The 21,546-nt window shown below is 57.8% G+C and overlaps 1 protein-coding gene across 4 annotated transcripts in view; it reads left to right on the top strand.

Moving 5' to 3' along the window:
- PRR5 (proline rich 5) overlaps window positions 1-20,762 on the top strand; it is a 67,296-nt gene extending 46,534 nt beyond the window's left edge. For all 4 annotated transcript variants that reach the window (XM_031656213.1, XM_009217474.3, XM_009217475.3 and 1 more), the window contains 6 exons: window positions 7,373-7,421; window positions 10,362-10,419; window positions 15,351-15,442; window positions 15,878-16,018; window positions 18,107-18,242; window positions 19,847-20,762. In XM_031656213.1, coding sequence (XP_031512073.1) covers window positions 7,373-7,421; window positions 10,362-10,419; window positions 15,351-15,442; window positions 15,878-16,018; window positions 18,107-18,242; window positions 19,847-20,322 — 952 coding nt within the window. In that variant the 3' untranslated portion in view covers window positions 20,323-20,762. The remainder of the gene's footprint in view (window positions 1-7,372; window positions 7,422-10,361; window positions 10,420-15,350; window positions 15,443-15,877; window positions 16,019-18,106; window positions 18,243-19,846) is intronic.
- The last annotated feature ends 784 nt before the right edge of the window (window positions 20,763-21,546 follow it).

Genomic DNA, 21,546 nt, shown 5'->3' with positions numbered 1-21,546 from the left:
GATGACTGATGACTGATGATGTTGAGCACCTTTTCAGGTGTTTATTGGCCATTTAGGTTTCTTCTTTGGAGAATTGTCTGTTCCCATCACTTGCCCATTTTTCAGTTGGATTATTTGTCCTTGTATTATTGAGCTATGGGAGTTTTTTTTTTTTTTTGAGACGGAGTTCCAGCCTGTAGCCCGGCTGGAGTGCAGTGGCCGATCTCAGCTCTCACTGCAAGCCCAGCCCTCGGTTTGCCCATTCCCTCCCCTGCCTCTGCCTCCGAGTAGCTGGGATTACAGGTGCCCGCCACCTCGCCTCAAGCAAGTTTTTATTTTTTAGTAGAGACGGGGTTTCACCGTGTTAGCCAGGATGGTCTTGATCTTGTGACCTCGTGATCCGCCCGTCTCGGCCTCCCAAAGTGCTGGGATTACAGGCTTGAGCCACCGCGCCCGGCCTGGGAGTTCTTTATATATTGTGGATCTAGACTGGTTTGCAAATCTTTCCTCCCATTCTGTGAGCTGTCATTTCACTTCCTTTCTGTGTCCTTTGAAACACAAAAAGTTTTAATTTGTATAATGTCCAGTTGTCTAGCTATTTTCTTGATCCCTTCTTTTGATCACCTTTCTTCCTCCTAAGGTACAGAAACGGACACACTTTGCGTAATCATTTTTACAGGTAAAGAAAAATCTTTTTCTTTTTCTTTTTTTTTTTAAGAGACTAGGTCTCGACCTGTTGCCCAGGCCGAAGAGCAGTGGCATGAACATAGCTCCATAGCTCACTGCCACCTGCAACTCATGGGCTCAAGTGATCCTACCACCTCAGCCTCCTGAGTAGCTGGGACTAAAGGCATCCAGCACCAAGCCCAGCTAATTTTTTTTTATTTTTTCTAGAGATGAGCTCTTGCTCTGTTGCCCAAGCTGGTCTCAAACTCCTGGGCTCAAGCGATCCTCCTGCCTCAGTGTTGGGATTATAGGCGGGAGCCACTGCACCTGCCTGAGAAAACAAGAAAAAAATCTTAACGAATAAGTCACTCTCCATCCAGAGGACTGTGGATTTAAGGACCCAAACCTCTTTTTATCTTGATGGCTTTGCATGACATTATCCCTGACCCACCCTCTTAGACAGAGTCTGAGGCCCCGGGCGCCCTCGTTGTGCTCAGCCATGAAGTCCATTTCCCCTGTGCTTAGTGGCCTGGGCTGCTATGTGCTGCCTGTGTTGTCCCTGCAGAATACAGCCAGGGTGTCTGTCTGGGGCAGCCTCTCTTCCGGCATCCCATGTGGCTCATACTGGTCTGCCTTTGACCAAGAGAGGCGTGCAGCCGAGTCCTCCGGGTAGCACAGGAGCTCATGGACAGGAGCTCGGGCCACCTGCTCCCTGCAAGGCCTCTCCTGCTGGCTCCTGGCCAAGTCGCAGATGATCTGTCCCTGCCCAGCTCCAGCACCAGGTCCTGCTGGCCTAGCTGCTCCCAGGAAGCAGCAAACCCCCTGGACGGGGTGTCCCAGCCTCTGCTTTCTGACCCTGCAGACCCTTCCCACAGCTGTCTCTCTTGAGGCTGACATCCCAGGTACACCCAGGCTGTCCCCTCTGTAGCCTGCTAGCCCCTAGGTCCTGGGATTTACTGCAGCTTTATCCCCTGGGCTCCCCTCCTGTGATCCGAGGACACCCACACCCCCACTTCTCCCTCCCTGGCATGGTGTCCTCTATTCCTAGCATGCATGGGGCTGACTTGGGGTTCCCCTCAGGGTGTGGTGCCCTCCCACTGTCAGGGAGCCCGTGCTCAGCTCAGGCCAGGTGGCCATGCCCGCAGCCTGTCAGCAGCAGGTCTCACGTGCAGGCCAGAGGTGCTGGTTAGATTTAAGCTACTTGACTTTGAAGTTTCCCACAATCCCAGACCAGGCAAGGCCCTCTTCTGGTGTCCCGTAGAAAGGATGCCTGTTTTTCATCTGCAGGACTAGGGCTCCAACCTTGGGTTCCCTGGTCCAGCCTTTGACTTCATCAGTGCCTTCCCAGAGCCTCAGTCTCCCCATCTCTGTAATGAACATGGTTCCCATCTCATAGGGCTTTTGCATGGTTGGAATTGGTGTACGAACTCTCCCCTGCCTAGAAGGGGTCTCACAGGTCAGGAATGAGGGGATCCCAGGTGCTGGCGGCTGCCAGGTGGAAGTCGCCCGTCCATTTAGCATTCATTGTGAGCACCCACTACCTGCAGGCTTGAGAGGTGGACGAGGCCTTCGGCAGCATTCCTGGCCAGAGGCAGTGGGGCCCGAACTGGCCACTCATCCTCAGCCTGTGGTCAGTTCAGATCTGAGGCCGTGTCTGTGCTCTTACTGGGGTCTGGGAGAGTTGGTGGGCACAGTGCAAATGGGGGGATGCTCAGCCATGGTGCCCCTCCCCCCTGCCCAGAAAAGGAGTGCACGCAGTTCATTCACTTCATTCAGTGTGAGCTGCTGGGTGAGAGGAAATGTCGGAGGAGGCGAGGGGAGCCCGAGAGGTGGCCAGTGAGTTGGAGCCACCCCAGGTAGGACTTCGTTAGAGCCGCTCTGGGATTTGAGCTGAGGGGCCATGTGGTCCTGAAGGAGACATTCATTCCTTCCTTCGTTCCTTCGTCAGCATTCATGCCCGTAGTCATCACGGGCAGGGAGAGGACCAGGAGGGCTTTTCTGGGCTCCAGCTGCTCCTGGTCCCAGTTGACCCCCGGGACCCTCTGTTACTGGTGGAGGGTGTCCAGGTTCTTGGCGCTTTGAACAAAGAATTGGACAAAACACACAAAGCAAGGAAAGAATTAAGCAACAAAAGCAGCACGGTGAAACCCCGTCTCTACTAAAAAATACAAAAACACTAGCTGGGCGAGGTGGCGGGCGCCTGTAGTCCCAGCTACTCGGGAGGCTGAGGCAGGAGAATGGCGTGAACCCGGGAGGCGGAGCTTGCAGTGAGCTGAGATCCGGCCACTGCACTCCAGCCTGGGAGACAGCGAGACTCTGCCTCAAAAAAAAAAAAGAAAACGAAAGCACACTCCCTACGGTGGAAGCAGGCAAGCAGCTCAAGCGCCTGGTTACAGAATTTTCTGGGGTTTAAGTACCCTCTAGAGGTTTCCCATTGGTTACTTGGTGTACGCCCTATGTAAATGAAGTACTGGCCCACAGTCAGTCCGATTGGTTGTGGAAAGCGACCAATCAGAAGCTGACGTGAAGCACCCTATGCAAATGTCCGATTGGTTGTGGAAAGTGATCAGTCAGAAGCTGAGGTTACAAAGTTACACTCCTATGCAGTTGAAGACTTGGCCCAACCAGTTGTGGTAGGGGGTACTTGCAGTTTTTCATCTGCCGTGCAGAAATGATAGGGGTTGCAAAGGAAGTAGCCTCTGGTCCTTTTGTTACTTGGGCATGGAATGCTGGGGTGTTCCTTTGGATTTAGTTCTAGGAAGTCAGTGTAAATTGGCCTTAGGTTCCCTGCCTCCAGACCCTACTCTCCTGCCTCCCCTCCTGCTCTGTGTTCACGTGGATCTCAGGCCACAGACAATGGTGCAGAGGCCCAGACAGGGGAAGGGTCTCTTCCAGAGTCACATGGCGTGCTAGCAAGCCCTGGGGCCTGCCCTCCAGCCCAGACTTGCTGAGCAGACACCCTCGGGCTCAGCTTTGTGCCTTCTGTGAAGACCCTCCCTTCTCACCTGGTGCCCTGCTCTCTGGCATCACCCAAAGTGGCCCTGCAAGTAATGCCTGCGGTAACTGAGACAGATGCTGCGTGGACATGGGGATCACTCCATGAGGCTGAGGTCACAGCTTGGTCCTTGGGGGACCAGGGGACAGGTCCTGGGGACAGTGGGAGAAGGTTGGGGGGACTGCTGGGGTGGGGGCTGCCTGCCCAGGGTCACTGGGGGCACCACTGTCTGTGATCACAGGGTGAACCTCGGCCTTGTTAATGCCACTGCGCTGATTTCACAGTTGTGCAAGGGAGGATGTTGGGCCTCAAAGCCAGTCCTGCTACTAAGAGAAGCTGCTGGCCAGGCACAGGGCCAGACTCCAGGGCTGGCACCACTCAGCTGCTCTGTTAGCCTGAACCTCAGCTTCCCCATCCATAAAATGGGGACACTAACATCACCTGTCAGGTGGCTGTGAACAGAGGCCTGTGACTGGCCCGCCTCAGCACTGCCCACGGAGTTGTGCAGGAGCATTAGTATTTTGCCCTGTGCTTCCATGCACCTGCAGTACTGCGCCAAGCCCCGAGCTCTAGTGATGACCGGGTGCAGGAGCCACCTCCATCCCAGCACCTGGTCATCAGCACCTGCTGATCACCTCAGTCCAGGCCACCTCTCTGGGCTTCCCTTAGCTCCCAGATCCCAGACCCCATGGCATGGTCAGGGAAGCCAGCCCTGAACTGGTGTCTAGCTTACAGCGTCTCCAGGAATATAAAGTACAACCACCTGAAAAGGACTAGAGCACGCACTCACTGTGTATGGGGGAAGCTGTGTTTATTGCACCTCCACTAGCCCCCACAGATCCAGGGTTAAGAGAGCTGACCGGAGCAGAAACAGTAGACTTTGTCACCCTCCGACTCCTGGTGGCCAGGGGCACAGTGAAAAGGGTAGGCAGCTTGCAGGAAGCAAGCCTTATTTGGGCTTTTTTCCCCAGCACGTTGCTTTTGAAAACTTCAGCCAGTCCTCTCTCTGAACCACAGTGCAGGGCTCCCAAAATGACTACACGTTGAAACTGTGCGATCTTAGTAAACCACGGGGAAAATGACAATTGTTCCATAATCTTTACAAACTTTTTTTTTTTTTTTTTTGAGACGGAGACTCGCTCTGTCACCCAGGTTGGAGTGCAGTGATGCGATCCTGGCTCACTGCAACCTCCGCCTCCCCAGTTAAAGCGATTCTCCTGTCTCAGACTCCTGAGTAGCTGGGATTACAGGCGCACACCACATGCCCGGCTGATTTTTGCATTTTTAGTAGAGACGGGGTTTCACCATGTTGGTCAGGCTGGTTTCGAACTCTGGACCTCAGGTGGTCTGCTCATCTCGGCCTCCCAAAGTGCTGGGATTACAGGCATGACCTACTACACCCGGCCGAAACTTGTCAGAACGTTGAAAGCTGTTTTACTATTGGTTATAAACGTAACCAACATGTTTTAATGTTTGGTTGTAACCATATAGAGAAATGAAAAAGATTGTACAGTAAAATTAATATTTAGTGCACTATAATTTAAAACATTGGGGCCAGGCGCATTGGCTCATGCCTGTAATCTCAGCACTTTGGGAGGCCAAGGCAGGTGTATTACCTCAGGTCAGGAGTTCAAGACCAGCCTGTCTAATATGGTGAAACCCCTTCTCTACTAAAAATACAAAAATTAGCCAGGCGTGATGGTATGTGCCTGTAATCGCAGCTACTGGGGAGGCTGAGGCAGGAGAATCACTTGAACCTGGGAGGTGGAGGTTGCAGTGAGCAGAGATTGCACCACTGTACTGCAGCCTGGGCGACAGTGTGAGACTCCATCTCCAAAAATATAAATAAAAAATAAGCCACGCATGGTGGCTCACGCCTGTCATCCCAGCACTTTGGGAGGCCAAGGCAGGCAGATCACCTGAGGTCGGGAGTTCGAGACCAGCCTGGCCAACATGGAGAAACCCTGTCTGTACTAAAAAATACAAAATTAGCCATGCGTGGTGGTGCATGCCTGTAATCCCAGCTACTTGGGAGGTTGAGGCAGGAGAATCACTTGAACCTGGGAGGCAGAGGTTGTGGTGAGCCGAGATCGTACCATTGCACTCCAGCCTGGGCAAAAAGAGCAAAACTCTGTAAAAAATAAAAATAAATAAAAAATAGTGGGAACATAGTAGTTTGAGCAGTGTTTACCTGTTCAGAACATGATCAGTTTTCGTTGATTTGCTGAACTTTTATCTGTGTTGGCCAGTTGCTCTTTCTTGTATCCATTTTTACAGAACGCCACATGGGTTTCACACTGGGAGACAAGGAGGCAGCACAGGTCACACCTTTGCTGTCTGTGCATGAACTGCTGACAGATACTCAGGGACCAATCACAGACTGACTTTGAAAGAAGTGTTGCAATTGGTCAGTGATCGTTGTACACATCTGTTACCTACATTTTGATTTGTGGACTGGAGAGCAGCCACAGAGCTTGTACTTTATGCAGTTACTCAGTTAATGTGCCAAGAACCGAAATTTGAACCATATGGTTGGGTGACTGCTGTTACTTAACTTAACCAGGATAACTGAAACTTGTATGTATCAGAACCATGCAAAGTGAGAACTGCCTGTAATTCAGGACTGATTAGAAAGTTTCCTAGGCCGGGTGCAGTGGCTCATACCTGTAATCCCTTCACTTTGGGAGGCCAAGGCGGGTGGATCCCTTGAGGTCAGGAGTTCGAGACCAGCCTGGCCAACATGATGAAACCCCGTCTCTACTAAAAATACGAAAATTAGCTGGCCCTGTTGGTGGTGCAGGCCTGTAGTCCCAGCTACTTGGGAGGCTGAGGTGGGAGAATCGCTTGAACCTGGGAGGTGGAGGTTGCAGTGAGTCAAGATCACACCACTGCACTCCAGCCTGGGGGACAGAGTGAGACTCTGTCTCCAAAAAAAAAAAAAAAAGTTTTCCTAATGGGAATAGCAACCTAAAAAGTAAGATTTCTGATGTATTTGGTTCAGAAGACTGTTGGCAGGTCATATCTTGGGCCTCAGCGCTGACAGTGCCTATGTGCTTTCAGCCTGGCTGGTGTGGAATGTGACGTTCCCATTCTCTCAGGCCCTGGAGGTGTGTAGGGAGGGAAGGAGGAATTGTCAGCGTTGAGTGCCAAGGACGAGGTTCAGATCTCAGCTCTGGCGTGTCCCACGTGGCCCTGGTCTGGTGTCTTGATCTCTGCGAGCCTCTCTTGCCTCCCTTGTAATAAAAGGGGAGCCCCGGTGAATGCCTGCAGCTGGGTTGGTGAAGACTGAATGAGCTTCTCTGGAGTAGAGAGGAAACACTTGGGAAGAAGCTCTGCACGGGGAGAGAGGAGGAGCCCGTGGCATCCGGGATTTGGGCAGGTAGAAGGCAGGAGCAAACCAAGCAGCGCAGGCCCAGCCCTGCCGGGTGTCTCTCCAGAAGGTGTAAGACGCAGAGGCCACTGTCTTCCCTCTGAGGACCCCTTGGCCTCTTCTACTGTGACATGAGCACAGGGATCTAGTTGAAGAGCCGCCACCGTGGACCGTGGAGGCCCCAGACGTGAGGCCGACCCAGCCCCTGCCGGTCTGGATGGGTGGGACTTGTCCACTCCCCATGTTTTTGGGCTAAGCATGCTGGTCTCCTGCTGCCCAGGAGGCCCCACCCCAGTCCCTGGGTCCCCCACGCCAGTGCCATGTGGTCTGGGACTCACTCTTGTCTCCCCTCCCACCCACAGGCAGCTACTGAAGACGGAGCTGGGGTCCTTCTTCACAGAGTACCTGCAGGTAGGTGGGTCTTGCTCCAGCCAGGCTGGGCCTGCCTCATGAGAAAGCACAGGGGCTCACCTGCCCCCGGGGGTGTGGGGCACCCGCTCCTCCACCGTCTGCCTGCGGTTCCAAGAACCTGCCTCCTTCCTTATCTAGCCACGTGGATTGTTGTGAGATTTCTTTTTTTTTTTTTTTTTTTTATGAGATGGAGTCTCGCCTCTGTCACTTCAGGCTGGGAGTGCAGGGCCGGATCTCAGCTCTCACTGCAAGCTCCACTTCGCCGGTTCACTTATTCTCCTGCCTCAGCCTCCCGAGTAGCTAGACTACAGACGCCTGCCACTCGCCTGCTAGTTTTTTTTTGGTATTTTAGTAGAGACGGTTTCACTGTTAGCCAGGATGGTCTTGATCTCCTGACTCGTGATTCGGGCCTGCCTCTCGCCTCCCAAAGTGCTGGGATTACAGGGCTTGAGACACCAGGCTCCTGCCCATGGGATTACCGATAAAAAGGAGGCTAATTCTTTTTGAGACAGTGTCCTCTGTCGCTTCAGCCTGGGAGTGCAATGGCATGATCTCAGCTCACCGCAACCTCTGTCTCCGGGTTCAAGCGATTCTCACACCTTAGCCTCCTGAGTAGCTGGGGATTACAGGCGTCCACCACCACGCCTGGCTAATTTTTGTTCTTTTGTCTTTTGGTTGTTGTTGTTGAGACAGAGTCTTGCTCTGTTGTCCAGGCCAGAGTGCAGTGGCACAATCTCAGCTCACTGCAACCTCTGCCTCCCGGGTCCAAGCGATTCCCCTGTCTTAGCCTCCCTGGGAGCTGGGATTACAGTTACCTGCCATCATGCCCGGCTAATTTTTGTATTTTTATAGAGACAAGGTTTCACCATGTTGGCTAGGCTGGTCTCGAACTCCTGACCTCAAGGTGATCTGTCCCGTCTCAGCCTCCCAAAGTACTGGGATTACAGGAGAGCCATTGCACCCGGCCAAGACGCGGTGAATTCTTAGCGCTGTGCCTGGCACGTGATCAACTCTAAGTGTTGTCATTTTCTCCCTCCCTTCAAACTCCTGGGATGTCCGCAGAGGTTTGGGGTGTGCGTGGCCCCACTGAGCTGCACAGTGGCGATGGTGGCTGCGCCATCAGCATCACCCAGTGTCTGTCCCAGGTACTGCAGCATTTCACCTTTGCTGCACCTTCTCTGGCCAATAGGCCTGCACCGAGGATGCACACGTGTGCGATATGGTGGAACTTGCCGCTTAGAGAGGTGAAACGACCTGCCTGAGGTCACACAGGGAGGGAGGGCAGCCAGCGAGGCCTGGCCTGGTGCCCCTGTAGCTTCCAGGGCTGCTGCGGTGCCCAGGGCCCTGCTCAGTGCAGGCGCGTCTCATGCAGGCTGGGAGCGAGGCACCCACCTTGCCAAGTGAGTAGAGTTGAGGATGAACCCGTGGTCCCTCGCATCATGTTGTTTTAGGGGTTTAAAAAAAATTGTTATTTAACAGCTTTATTGAGGTATAATTCACATGCTATACGATTCACCCTTTTAAAGTGTACAGTTTAATGGTGTTTACATGTGTGTTTTGAGACAGGGTCTCACTCTGTTGCACAGGCTGCAGTACAGTGGTGTGATGATGGCTCATTGCAGCCTCAACCTCCCAGGCTCAAGAGATCCTCCCATTTCAGCCTCCTGAGTATCTGGGACCACAGGCACACGCCACCTGGCTAATTTTTTAATTTTTTGTAGAGATGGGGTCTTGCTCTGTTGTCCAGAGTCTGGTCTTGAACTCCTGGGCTCAAGCGATCCTCCTGTCGTAGCCTCACAAGGTGCTGGGATTACAGGTGTAAGCCACTGCACCCAGTGAGTTTTTAGTATATTCACAAAAGTATACAACCTCACCCCATCTAATTCTGGGAGTTTTTCATCACGCCAGAAAGAAACCCTGTACCCATTGGTAATCCCTCCCCCCGCCAAGCCCTCCCCAGTATGAGGCAACCATGTGTCTCTGGATTTGCCGATTCTGTACATTTCTTCTTCTTCTTTTTTTTTTTTTTTTTTTTTGAGACAGAGTTTTGCTCTTGTTGCCCAGGCTGGAGTGTAGTGGTATGATCTCTGCTCACCGCAACCTCCGCCTCCCAGGTTCAAGCGATTTTCCTGCCTCAGCCTCCTGAGTAGCTGGGATTATAGGCATGTGCCACCACGCCTGGCTAATTTTGTATTTTTAGTAGAGATGGGGTTTCTCCATGTTGGTCAGGCTGGTCTCGAACTCCCGACCTCAGGTGACCTTCCCGCCTCAGCCTCCCAAAGTGCTGGGATTACAGGCGTAAGCCACCGCGCCCGGCCGATTCTGTACATTTCGTATCAGTGGCATCACACGAGCGTGTGGAGTCTTTTGTCTGGACTCTTTCTGTCAGCATCAGGTTTTTCTCATTGGAGCGCAAGTCAGTGCTTCATTTCTTTGTGTGGATGGGCCACATTTTGTGGTCCATTCTTTCGTTGGCAGACACTTGGGTTGCTGAGACCACACAGCATGCTTCTCAGCCAAGCCACCTCAGGCAATGCGTGCAGGGTCCCTGAGGTAGGGTGGCAGCTGACAGGCCCCACCTTTGGTAATGAGAGCCCCCTCTTGCTGCAAAGTCCTTGCAAAGTCCTTTTGTCACTGTGGGACATGCCAGGCTTCTGCCTGCCCAGCTAAGCCCAGTGCAAGGGGCTGTAGGCCCTGCCCATTTCTCGGGATGTCCGTGTGACCACCCCCTGTCTCGTGACAACCCAGGGTTGGGTCAGTTGCCCCCTGAGAGAACCGATGCTCAGGCCCTGCAGCAGGTGGACTGTGGGACCTCGGTGAGTCTCCTCCCCCTTTAAGCCTCGGCTGCTCCCTGGTGGATGGACTCTCGGGGGCCCTGCTGGCCAGGACACCCCAAGGCATCCACAAGGGCGGTGACACCCCCTCTGTGTTTACCTTCAGAATCAGCTGCTGACAAAAGGCATGGTGATCCTTCGGGACAAGATCCGCTTCTACGAGGGTGAGTGTGGTCCCCATGGCGGCCACTCTGGACCGTGCTGGGTGCTGGCTGGCTGCGGGGCCTCACGCTGGGGCGTCTCGGTGTGAGGTGTGGCTCTCTGGTCCGGAGGGCTTGGAAGGACCACATACAGCCTTGGGGCAGCAGGGCCGAGATCCCTACCCAGAGGGGACCCTGGGAGAGGGTCTGCCCCCCCGAACTTGCTGGAGCCAAGGAGGGCTACGAGACATCAGGGAAAAGCCCTGCTTCCCCTCCCTGCCCACGGGGCTTTCCGGGCCTGGTGAGTTCTGTTCCCGCAGCCTGGAAGAACCCCTGTCCCCGTCTTTGCAGTCAGAGGAGAAGTGGGTTAGGGCTGAGGTCGCCGATACTCACAGAGGAGGGGACAGGGTCCAGGGCTCAGCTGAGTTTTCTCTGTCGAGGCTCCCAGCCACCCACGGGGACCTTCAAGTTCTTGTTCCTGAGTGGGAGAGCACAGTGATGAGAGGTGATTTGCCTACATCTACCGTGCACATCGGGGCGGAGGCGGGACTCGAACCCAGGTCTGCCTGACTTTAGGGCACACACCCTTTACCCTTCTCATGGCAGAGGGCGAGGTCCCCGCTGGTTTCACTGTGCAGGATGGGGCTCCCTGTGGCGGAGAGCCTCGGGTAGCAGCAGAAGCGTGTGCAACCTTGCAGGAGCGAGCTGCCCTGGGAGCGGGGTCAGCTGACGGGGGCCACTCAGTTCCCACGGATGCTGCTTTGCTCAGGCCGTGCTGAGCACCCGGCCCTGTGCTGGGATCGGGCCTGCGCTGTACCTGTGTGTTGAGCACCTGTGCACCAGGCACTGGGCGTCTGCGTCCCTCCCTGCTAGACTGTCCCGAGTGTTTCACATCTACTAACTCATTTGATTTCCACAACCCTGTGAAGAAGCCACCATTGTTAGCACTGAACATGGGGAAAGTGAGGCACGGTGTCCCTCCCAGGCTACACAGCTGCTCCGTGACAGAGGCAGGGTGCCAAGCAGGCCACCGGCTCCCAAACCCATACTCTTCACTCTACTGCCCCAGGCTCCTCCTCCAGGCCTCCTTCTGACCCTGGGAAAAAGAGTTATTAGCCCGTTCCACAGAGGAGGACACAGGCCCAGAGGCCTGGCATGTTCAGGGGACCTTGGAGCTGCGTGTCATGGTCCTTCCTCACCTCCAATGCACATGTTGGGTGGGTCCAGCCAAGACAGGAACACGAAGAGAGGCTATGAGAACCATCAGACTGTGGGGGAGACACGGGGGTTCTGGGAAGGCTTCCTGGAGGAGGCAGCATCTAGGCTGGCAGGACAGAGCTGTGAGCATTTGGCACCTGAGGAAGATGCCCGCCCACGCCCCTTGCCTGATGCGGCACATTCCAGTAGTGCCTGTGCCTCCCACCAGGTCTAGCCCAGGGGAGCTGGGGCTCTCGGAGAAGGGAGTTTTGTGTGGCTTGAGTGGAGCTTTGTCCGGAGCAGCCTCCCAGCAGTGGTGCCTGCCCAGCAGAAGGGGCAGAGGGCAGCCCTGAGAGGCCCCACCTAGGGGCCCAGCATCCTCTTCCACCTCGCCAACCCTGCCTGGTCTCCCCAGGCCTCAGGGACAGGCACTGGGTTCTAAGCTGGGAGTCCAAGGCCCTGGCCTCCAGTTCCCACGAAGTTGCAGACACAGGGTTTCCTCTCCGGCCTCAGCACCCCTGTCTTAGCAATGTGGGTTTGAACAGAGTCTGTCCACTTGAGTGTTCTCTCCATGTCAGGCCCAGGTGACCTCTGGGGCCCCAGAGATGGAGGAGACCCTGGCCCTGCCCTGCAGGGACTCACAGCCCAATTGGGGACAGAGACACGGACCAGAGGGTGACGGTCCAGTGTGATGAATGTCAATGTGAAGGAGTGTCCTGGAGAAGAAAGGGTTCATTCTACCTTGACAGTCAGAGGGCTGCATGGAGGCAGTGGCCCTTGAGTAGGGCCTCAAAGTGTGGTCTGTTCAGGGGAATGTCTGGTCCCTTTCGGCCCCATGCAATGGGGGCATAGCCAAGTCCACACCCAGATGGGTGGCCTCAGGGGCCTCCCCCTTCCTGCCCCCGACCCCTGCTTGAGTTCCAGTGGGAGCTGTCCCTACAGAGCTTGCAACTCTGCCGGAGGGTGGTGATGGCCTCCTGTGGGGCAGCCCCAGGACCTTGCCCCCTGCCCCTTCTCTGCCTCCAAGGAGGCCTTGGACTTCAGCCCCTGGGCAGAGCGGGACCTGGAAGCAGAGAGCCTGGAGGAGCGGCCTTGAGGTGGAGGGCTCCCTCCCTAGGAAGGGGAGGAAGGCTGGACCGAAGCCAGGGTGGTTGTTCGATGGCCTCTGTGTGGCTTAAGGGAATCGGCTCCAGCTGCAGCCGGGCAACTCCTTGGCAACCTGAAACTTGGGACCTCTGGGCAGGAGCTCCTGGTCCTCTGCCGGGCCCTGGGATCTGCCATCACTCGTCCACCAGGGAATCCAAACCCAGTGTGGGTCACGTTATCCAGCTGTGCTGCTTTACACACTTGCCTCCATGCCTGTGCCTCGGCCGTCCCCATGCCAGACGCCCTTGACCTGGTCCACCCAGCGCATAGTTTTTCACACTGCCCTGTGCTCCTTCCTGTTCCTGGCTCTCCCGACAGGGACTGAGACAGGGTTGTTCATTTCCAGGGCCTGCACAAGGCCCTCAGCACTCAGACAAAGGAAAGACCCCGGCCTGCGCCCACAGTGAGAACCGCAGGGTGGGAGCCAGCGTGGAGCTACTGCAGGGCCGCTCGACTGCATCAGCCCCTGCTACTGCTGGGCTGGAGTCAAGGCACGGCGCGCGCGCACCCCGGCCCCGTCCTGCCGGCAGCAGATGCCCAGTGCTGTTTAATCTCCACTTTCCACCTGCCCACGTGGGGACGTGTGTCACCCCTTTCATAGAGGATGCCACTGAGTCCGCCTGGAGGAACTTCCTGGGGTCGCCCCGTGCCTGCCTCTGACTAACCCTACTGCCCCACAGAGGGGCCCCACCAGCCACGAGGCTGCCCTTCCTGGCCTCTTGTCACCGTGTGGCTCCAGCTGGGGCCTGGATTCTGTTTTACAACATCTGCTTTCCGCAGTATTTCCGCCCCGTGGGCTGGAGAACGGCCTGCGCTCAGCAGAACGCGGGCCTGGCCGGTGCCCAGAGCCACCCCCCGGCTGGCCTGGGAACTGAGCCGCCTTTCTTCCTGCCGCGGCAGAGGGGAACTGAAGGGACTTTGTGTGCGGGCACGGTTTGGCGGGCGGTGAGCATCCGCCCGTCCGGGGCATTCCTGCTGGCCCCCGTCGCCCTCGGAGCCAGGCGTGGGCTACCCGGGAGGGCAGAGGGCTGGCCACCAGGCCGGGAGCCGAAGATGGGGACCAGTACAGCTCGCCCCCAGCCCCCGGGGCTGCTCCTGGCTGTGTCCCACTCCTAGTGCCCTCGAACCTACATGAACCTGGGGGCTTCCAGGAGTAGGGGCAGGGCCCAGAGAGTGCGGAAAAGAGGCAAAGGTCCCTGTTCAGCCTCCACGTTCCCATGGAAACTTCAAAGCAGTTCTGGCCGGGGCTGCAGCCTCAGAGACAGCCGGCGACGCTTTTCTCTTCACTCAGAGGCGGCCACACCAAGATCTCTCTCGCCAGTTGCTCGTCTGGCTTCCGGTGGACAGCAGAGGCCTTGGGGACACACCCTTGGACTGTGCATCCCTGGACCCAGCAGCCCTCATCCCAGCGCCGCTCAGTCCGGGCAGAAAGGCCAAGGGTCCTACACATTGCCCTTCCCACCGGAGCTCAGAGCCAGCTTGGGTGGCTGTCCCCATCCCACAAGGGTCACTCACCCAGTGAATGGCACCGTTCCTCCCAGGGCCAGCAGAAATCCTGCAGAGCTGGTCCCGATGTCTGCTACCTATGTATCTGCTTCAGAGGCTCACCTGTTAAGATGTGTCCCCATACCACTAAGTCTGGCAAGCCCAGCTTGGATCGCCCCTCCTCCAGGAAGCCCTCCCTGCCTGACCCTCTGCACCCTCTCCTCCCTTGGACTTGGTGCTGCTATTGGAAGTGGTCTCCGTGGCTCCCCAGACCTGACCACAGGCAGCCTGAGCTGGCCTGGCCCTGGGTCCTCCGGGCGACTGACTGTGTTGCACCCTTTCCTCGGAGGCTCAGCCTCTGTCTGCTTGGTGGGGGTCAGTCACTGCTAGCCACTGCCCTTATGATCCTGCTCAGTGTCCCACTTCCCTGCCATGTGATGGATCAGTGGCTGTTTGGGGCTCAGCTGCGTCCCCAGTGCCCAGTATCAGGGCTAACACAGAGTAGGTGTTCTGTAAATGTTTGCTGGAGGGGCAGGCAGTGTAGGGGGAGGAGGGAGGAGGTCTGTGGGTAGGTGAGATCAACTGCTTAACTGGGTTATTAGGAGGATCTGATGAGACTAGGATGTGAGCTGAAACCGCTGTGCCAATCACACCTGTGTGGGTCTCACCTGTGCCGGGTGTACCTGTGTGGGTCTTGCCTGTGCAGATCTCCCCTATGCGGTTCTCACCTGTGCCGGGTGTACCTGTGTGGGTCTCACCTGTGCCAGATGTATACCTCTGTGGCTCTCACTTGTGTGGGTCTGGTATGTGACAAAGGCCTGGGAATTGGTAGCTGTCATCTGCCAGGAGCAGACCCTGAGCCAAGTTCCCTGTTCTCATTTCATGCCCTCAGCTCTGGGAGGCTGATCCCTTAGCCCCATTTTATAAATGGAAGACAGAGGTTAAGCAGTGGGCCCAGGGCCACAGAACAGCTGAGCTGTGGAGCTGGACGTCGACCTTGGGCAGGTGCCTCCAGGGGCCTGAGCCCAGGCCCTCCACTCCCGCATCCTCCGACAACCCATCGTGGGTGAGTGGAGGCATCTGCCAGAGCCAGCCAGGCCCAGTGGTGACGGCCCCCCTGCCCACAGGACAGAAGCTGCTGGACTCGCTGGCAGAGACCTGGGACTTCTTCTTCAGTGACGTGCTGCCCATGCTGCAGGCCATCTTCTACCCGGTGCAGGTGGGCGGCCCAGCCCTGGGGAGGGAAGCCCAGTGCCCCTGCCGTGCCCACCCTGGCCTCACTCTACAGAGGGGGGCTGCCGGGCTGGGGGATGCACACACCTGCTCTGCTCTGTGCTGCTCTCCTTGGGCTTTCTGAGTTGCTCGGAGCCTGTTTCCACCTGCTCAAGCTGCAGATATGGACGCCTCCCTCCCCGTGAGTCCCCCAGCAGCAGCAGCGAGGCACAGAGTAGGGGGCTCTGTGACAGTAACCCTTTCACTGCCAGAGGAAACTGAAGGGACCCTCTATCCTTGGGATAGGGTCATCTGAGGAGAACGGGTGGAGGGGCCTGAGGGTCAGCAGGTCTTTTCCCCCTTTGGGGTCCCAGGGCCGGGAGAGGGGAGATGAGGACGCCTGTGACCGCAGCTGGTGGGGTGGGGTGCCTTCCCTCCACAGGGCAAGGAGCCGTCGGTGCGCCAGCTGGCCCTGCTGCACTTCCGGAACGCCATCACCCTCAGTGTGAAGCTAGAGGATGCGCTGGCCCGGGCCCATGCCCGCGTGCCCCCTGCCATCGTGCAGATGCTGCTGGTGCTGCAGGTGGGTGCAGTGGGCACGGCGTCGGGCATGGGGACCGTAGGGCAATAATTGGGCTCAGATGCCCACAGGCAGAGCATGAGACGAGGATTTAGGGGCACGAGATTTAAGGAAGGGCCCGATCAGAGGAGAAGCCTGTCAGGACCTGGGACCAGGGAGCAGCCGGTTGGAGCTGTGGGTTCAGGAGAGCTCAAGCCGCAGACCTGTTCCTCCTAGGCACAAGGCTGGGCCTTTATACCCTGCGTCGGCCAGCCTGGGGTTGTAGCCACCTCCAACACACACATGCACATGCACATACTATACACATGCATGCTTGCACACACTACACGTGCATGTGCACTTAGTACACACATGCGCGGATGCACACGCACGCACAGTGGCCCAGTCATTTCTGTCCAGAGGTCTTTCGTCAGTGGGTCAGCTCTGGGGAAGACATTCTGAGAGCTGTTAGCCCCCTCACAGCAGGTGGGGAGAGGGTACCTGCCCCAGAAAGGAGTGGGGCCCCCAGTGGCATCTACCGCAAGCCGGGGGTTTCCGCACACTGCCCTTCCCAGGCACCACACTTCGCGATTGGCCAGCTCATAGCGCTGTTGCAGGACCGCACAGGCACTGCCGGCCACCCCATTTTACAGGTAGGAGACTCAAGTCCTGCTTGCTGGGAGCTAACAAGGGCAGGAGCCCAGCCACACCCCAGGTCTCGCAGGTGCAAAGCCCTCTTTATCGTTCTGAATTCCCGTGAAGATCTTTTAAAATTAGGGTCTGTGGGGACACTCCCAGCACTTTGGGAGGCCAAGGCGGGCAGATCACAAGGTCAGGAGATCAAGACCGTCCTGGCCAACATGGCGAAACCCTGTCTCTACTAAAAATACAAAAATTGGCCGGGTGCGGTGGCTCAAGCCTGTAATCCCAGCACTTTGGGAGGCCGAGGCGGGTGGATCACGAGGTCAGGAGATCGAGACCATCCCTGGCTAACACGGTGAAACCCCGTCTCTACTAAAAATACAAAAAAACTAGCCGGGCGTGGTGGCGGGCGCCTGTAGTCCCAGCTACTCGGAGGCTGAGGCAGGAGAATGGTGTGAACCCAGGAAGCGGAGCTTGCAGTGAGCCGAGATCGCGCCACTGCACCCCAGCCTGGGCGACACAGGGAGACTCCGTCTAAAACAAAAATTAGCTGGGCGTGGTGGCGCATGCCTGTAATTCCGGCTACTCGGGAGGCTGAGGCAGGAGAATTGCTTGAACCTGGGAGGCAGAGGTTGTAGTGAGGTGAGATCGCACCACTGCAGTCCAACTTGGCAACACAGTGAGACTCTTGTCTCAAGAAAAAAATAATTCTACCCCCGTGTATCTTGTGCCTGAACCACCTGACAGCCCCTTGAGGCCTGCTGTCTTCCATTATTCATGGATTCACTCATTCATTCATTCACTCATTTAATGAGGGCAAGCACTCGCTATATGTCAGCTTTCTCCCAGCCCTCTGTGTGGGGTGCTGGGGTCACAGAGCTTTTGTCCCCGCTCAGCACACAGCTGGGTGAGCAGCCTCATCTCCCAGGCCGTGGCTCGAATACGCCTGGAGGTAGCGGTGAGCTCTTCAGAGCTCCGGATGAGGGGAGGTGGCCTGAGCCAGGGATGGGAAGAAGAGAGGGGCTTGTGAGGAGGTGTCTGATGGATGGGGCCTGCACCTGGCCCTGTGGGGCAGGGAGCCCCAGGTGAGCATCTTGGCCCTCCCTGGGTGGGGTCAGCCAGTGTCTCTGGAGAGACTGCCCAAAGCCTCTAGGACTCTTGAGTACAGGGCCCCTCCGAGGGGTGGAAGGTGCAGAACGCCCATCTCATCTGGCCACAGCCTTTTTCCAGGGCACACCGTGGTCTCCCAGGTCATGATGCTGCTGTGAGCAGCAGAGTGACTCAGGCCACATGCTCTGAGAGGGGCTGGGAGACCACTGTGGGCCCTGCCATGGGGACAGAGAGCCCATGGGAATGGGAGGCGGGAGGCAGAGGACAGGCTCTCTGGTGGGTGGGACATACGGTTGAGAGCCTGGGGCCACCAAGCTCAGGTGCATGACCCCCCCTACCCCCCACCCCACTCTCCTGCAGGGGGTACATGAGTCCAGGGGCGTGACCGAGGACTACCTGCGCCTGGAGATGCTGGTTCAGAAGGTGGTGTCGCCATACCTGGGCACCTACGGCCTCCACTCCAGCGAGGGGCCCTTCACCCATTCCTGCATCCTGGGTAGGGGTCTGCCTGGGCCTTGGGCTGGGGTAGGGGTGACCATGGGCCCTGTCCATTGTGAACAGATGGGCAAGCCGAGGCCCCATGGCGGAACCAGGATCTGACTCCAGACTGGTTCTCAGCCGGGCAGCAGCCCCCAGCCTGCCGTGTGCTGGCCTGGACCTGGGGATCCGTGACGGTGGGCTAACACCATGAGCAGTAATGTGGTGACACCTTGGAGAGTCCCACCAGGGCTCTGCGTTCCCCAGGAGGCCACATTCATGGACAGTCTTGAAAGTCAGAAATGGGTCCGGCGGAGTGCTCAGAACATGCACATGCTGAAGCCTGAGGATTCCTGGCTCAGTTAGGGAACTGAGGCTGGGAGGGACGAGGTCTGGGGGTGGGCGGCGTCCCGGGGCTACCTGGTGCGTCCAGCACAGCTGGCCACGTTGCTCCCTTGACGGAGAGCCTCTGCGATCCTGCAGCAGTGTCCTCTGAGTACCTGCTGTGCATCAGCCCGAGGCCACGCCCCTCCCCTCCAGCGGGGGAAGCCGACCAGTGAGTCCCCTCCGTGTCCCACCATTAGCTGGAGGCTGGGAGCATCCCAGGCAGAGGGAACAGAGCTGGGGCAAGGCCCACTTGGGACTATGCCCTCCTCATCCAGAGGGGCTCCCCATCCCCACCTGCTGGTGTAAAACCTGCCTACCGGTGTGTCTCAGCTCAGGTGGTGCCCTGGCCGCTGGAGAACTTTGAGCCACTCAGGCTCGGTGTAGCCCTGGGTGGCAGGACCTCAGCCCGTGCCTGATGGGACCTTCTTCCCCTGGTCCGGGAAAGGCCCCTGAGCCGCTCGTGTGTGTCGCCTGCCACCTGGTGGCCACTCTTTGGACTGCAGGGTCCCAAATGAGAGCCCGAACCCTGCCCTGTCACCAGCCTCAGCCACCAGTGCCACTGCCTCCTGCCCAGATGACCCAAGGGGCCTCCTCCTCGAGTCCCCATGTCTGCCCTCGGCCCCCACAGTCTATTACTCTCCATGCTGCGGCCAGTGAGGCCCATTTACAACTGCCTGACCACAGGCTCCCTGCATCCCCAGGATGGAATCCCCGCCTTGACCTTACGTGGAGGGCCTGTCCCCATCTGCCCCCATCATAGCCCCACAACCTGGCCCCATGGCTCGCCTGCGTGGACTTCTTGCCGCCCCCCGCTTCATCCCCTTGGACATCAGCTCCAGTGGGGCAGGGGCTGTACCTGCCTAGGAAAGTGTAGACGTCCAGCAGGTGCCAAAGTCCATACACTTCCACAAGTGGAGAAACTGAGGCACGGGGGTTAGGTAACTGACCTAGGGTCAAACACAGGTTGCTGGCAGGGTGCAGGTTCAAACCCAGGCATTTGACTTGAGGTCCTGTGTGTCCAGGCTGGGCCTAGGCTGGAGAAGAGAGACCAGAACCTGCGCTAGCGTCAGAGCTTGTGGTGGCAGGACCTGCTGGGCCGGGCCTGGGATCAGCGTGGGCTGGGCCTTCCCCGCAGCTGCCCCTGCACGAGGACCCAGTGTGCAGTGAGCAGCACGTGCCGAGGTAGGCGGGGACACAGGTAGCCTCTGGTGTGACGGTGCCCATGTCTCTCCCCAGACAAGCGCCTCCTCCGCCGCTCCCGCTCAGGGGACGTGCTGGCCAAGAACCCGGTGGTGCGCTCCAAGAGCTACAACACGCCGCTGCTGAACCCCGTGCAGGAGCACGAGGCGGAGGGCGCGGCGGCCGGCGGCCCCAGCATCCGCAGGCACTCCGTGTCGGAGATGACGTCCTGCCCCGAGCCCCAGGGCTTCTCCGACCCGCCCGGCCAGGGCTCTGCCGGGGCCTTCAGGTCCTCCCCAGCACCCCACTCAGGGCCCTGCCCCAGCAGACTCTACCCCACGACCCAGCCCCCTGAGCAGGGCTTGGATCCCACCCGCAGCTCCCTGCCCCACGCCAGCCCGGAGAACCTGGTGGACCAGATCCTGGAGTCCGTGGACTCAGATTCTGAAGGGATTTTCATTGACTTTGGCCGGGGCCGGGGCTCTGGCATGTCCAACTTGGAGGGCTCTGGTGGCCGGCAGAGTGTCGTGTGAGGCCTCACAGCTGGCCTTGAGTTTTTACTGACACGTCCCCATGTGCGGAGGTGTCCACGTGGCGTGTGTGTGTGTTTGCGTGAGACTTTTTTACTCTGTGCCGTCCCGCCAGCCCTGGTGACCTCCTCACTGGCCTCAGTCGCTTTGTGTTTCTGTCTTGGTTGGAAATACCATCAGCCTCCTAGGCTCAGCCCAGGTCTGTGTCAGGCGGATGAGTCAGCATTACCTGGGGGCCTGGGTCAGGGACAGGGGTCGGCCGCTCGCTCCCACGCTCCTCCTGCCCCAGCCCTCTGGCGTCCACACCTGCCCGCAGAGAATGTGAATCTGGTGGGGTCTGCCCACGCCGGGCCCCAGAGTGACCAGACTCCAGTACACCTGTCTCTTCCTGCCTGGGGTGGCCATGGGGATGGAAAGGGGTGGAATAAAACCTGTCGACCCAGCTCATGTCTGCGGTGCCTGCCCTGGGGACGCCCCTTCAGGGTGCTCACCCTCAGGCCTTTGCTGCTTTCTAGGGAGCACAGGTTCCCAGGGTCTGCGTGGTGGGGGCCGACCTGTGCCTGTTGTCCAGGCCTCCCTACTGCTCCACCATCCCTGTCACTGATGGCAGGATCGGGAGATTGTGGACGGAAGGGCTGGGATGCTCGGGAGTGGGACTGGCCCTGACTTTGCCCCGGCCTTAGCAGGGAAGGAATCACTGAAGCCTTTGAGGGAGGGAAGGAGGGGTGGGGGCGGGATCTGCCAGCTCCTCCCGTGCTACAGAAGCGCCCAGGGGGCCTGGGGGGTGGTGGTGACCTGCTGAAGGCCACCTGGCCTGGGAAGGACAAGCTAGCACCTGCTCTCACCTCCCCTGCAGCCTCAGACAGGTTTTCCCGAGTCCCCAGGTGGTCAGGATTCCCCCCTCAGCCACAGCAGGCAGGGCCTGCTCCCTGTACGCCCCTCAGTGAGGCCCAAATGTTACTGAGAGCCAGAGGCCAGCCCAGCACCACGGGCACTCTGACTTTCAGGGCAGGAGCTGAGCTTGAGGTAGGCTTCCCTGGCCAACCCCGCCCTTTTTAAGCATCGGGTCAGCGTGGCCTCCATGGGGAGGGGTGTGGGGGTCTCTGATGGCGGGCATCTTTCCACACCGCGTTCACCTGCTGATCCGCCACCCCAGCAGCCTTCCACGCACTCGCCTCTTGTGGCGTTGATTTTCTCAAGGTGGGGAAGGAGTGCTGAGCAAAAGAA

This window comes from Papio anubis, chromosome 16, assembly GCF_008728515.1.
Source record: "Papio anubis isolate 15944 chromosome 16, Panubis1.0, whole genome shotgun sequence".
Taxonomy (NCBI): Eukaryota; Metazoa; Chordata; class Mammalia; order Primates; family Cercopithecidae; genus Papio; species Papio anubis.
This window is presented reverse-complemented; position numbering and strand designations above follow the sequence as displayed.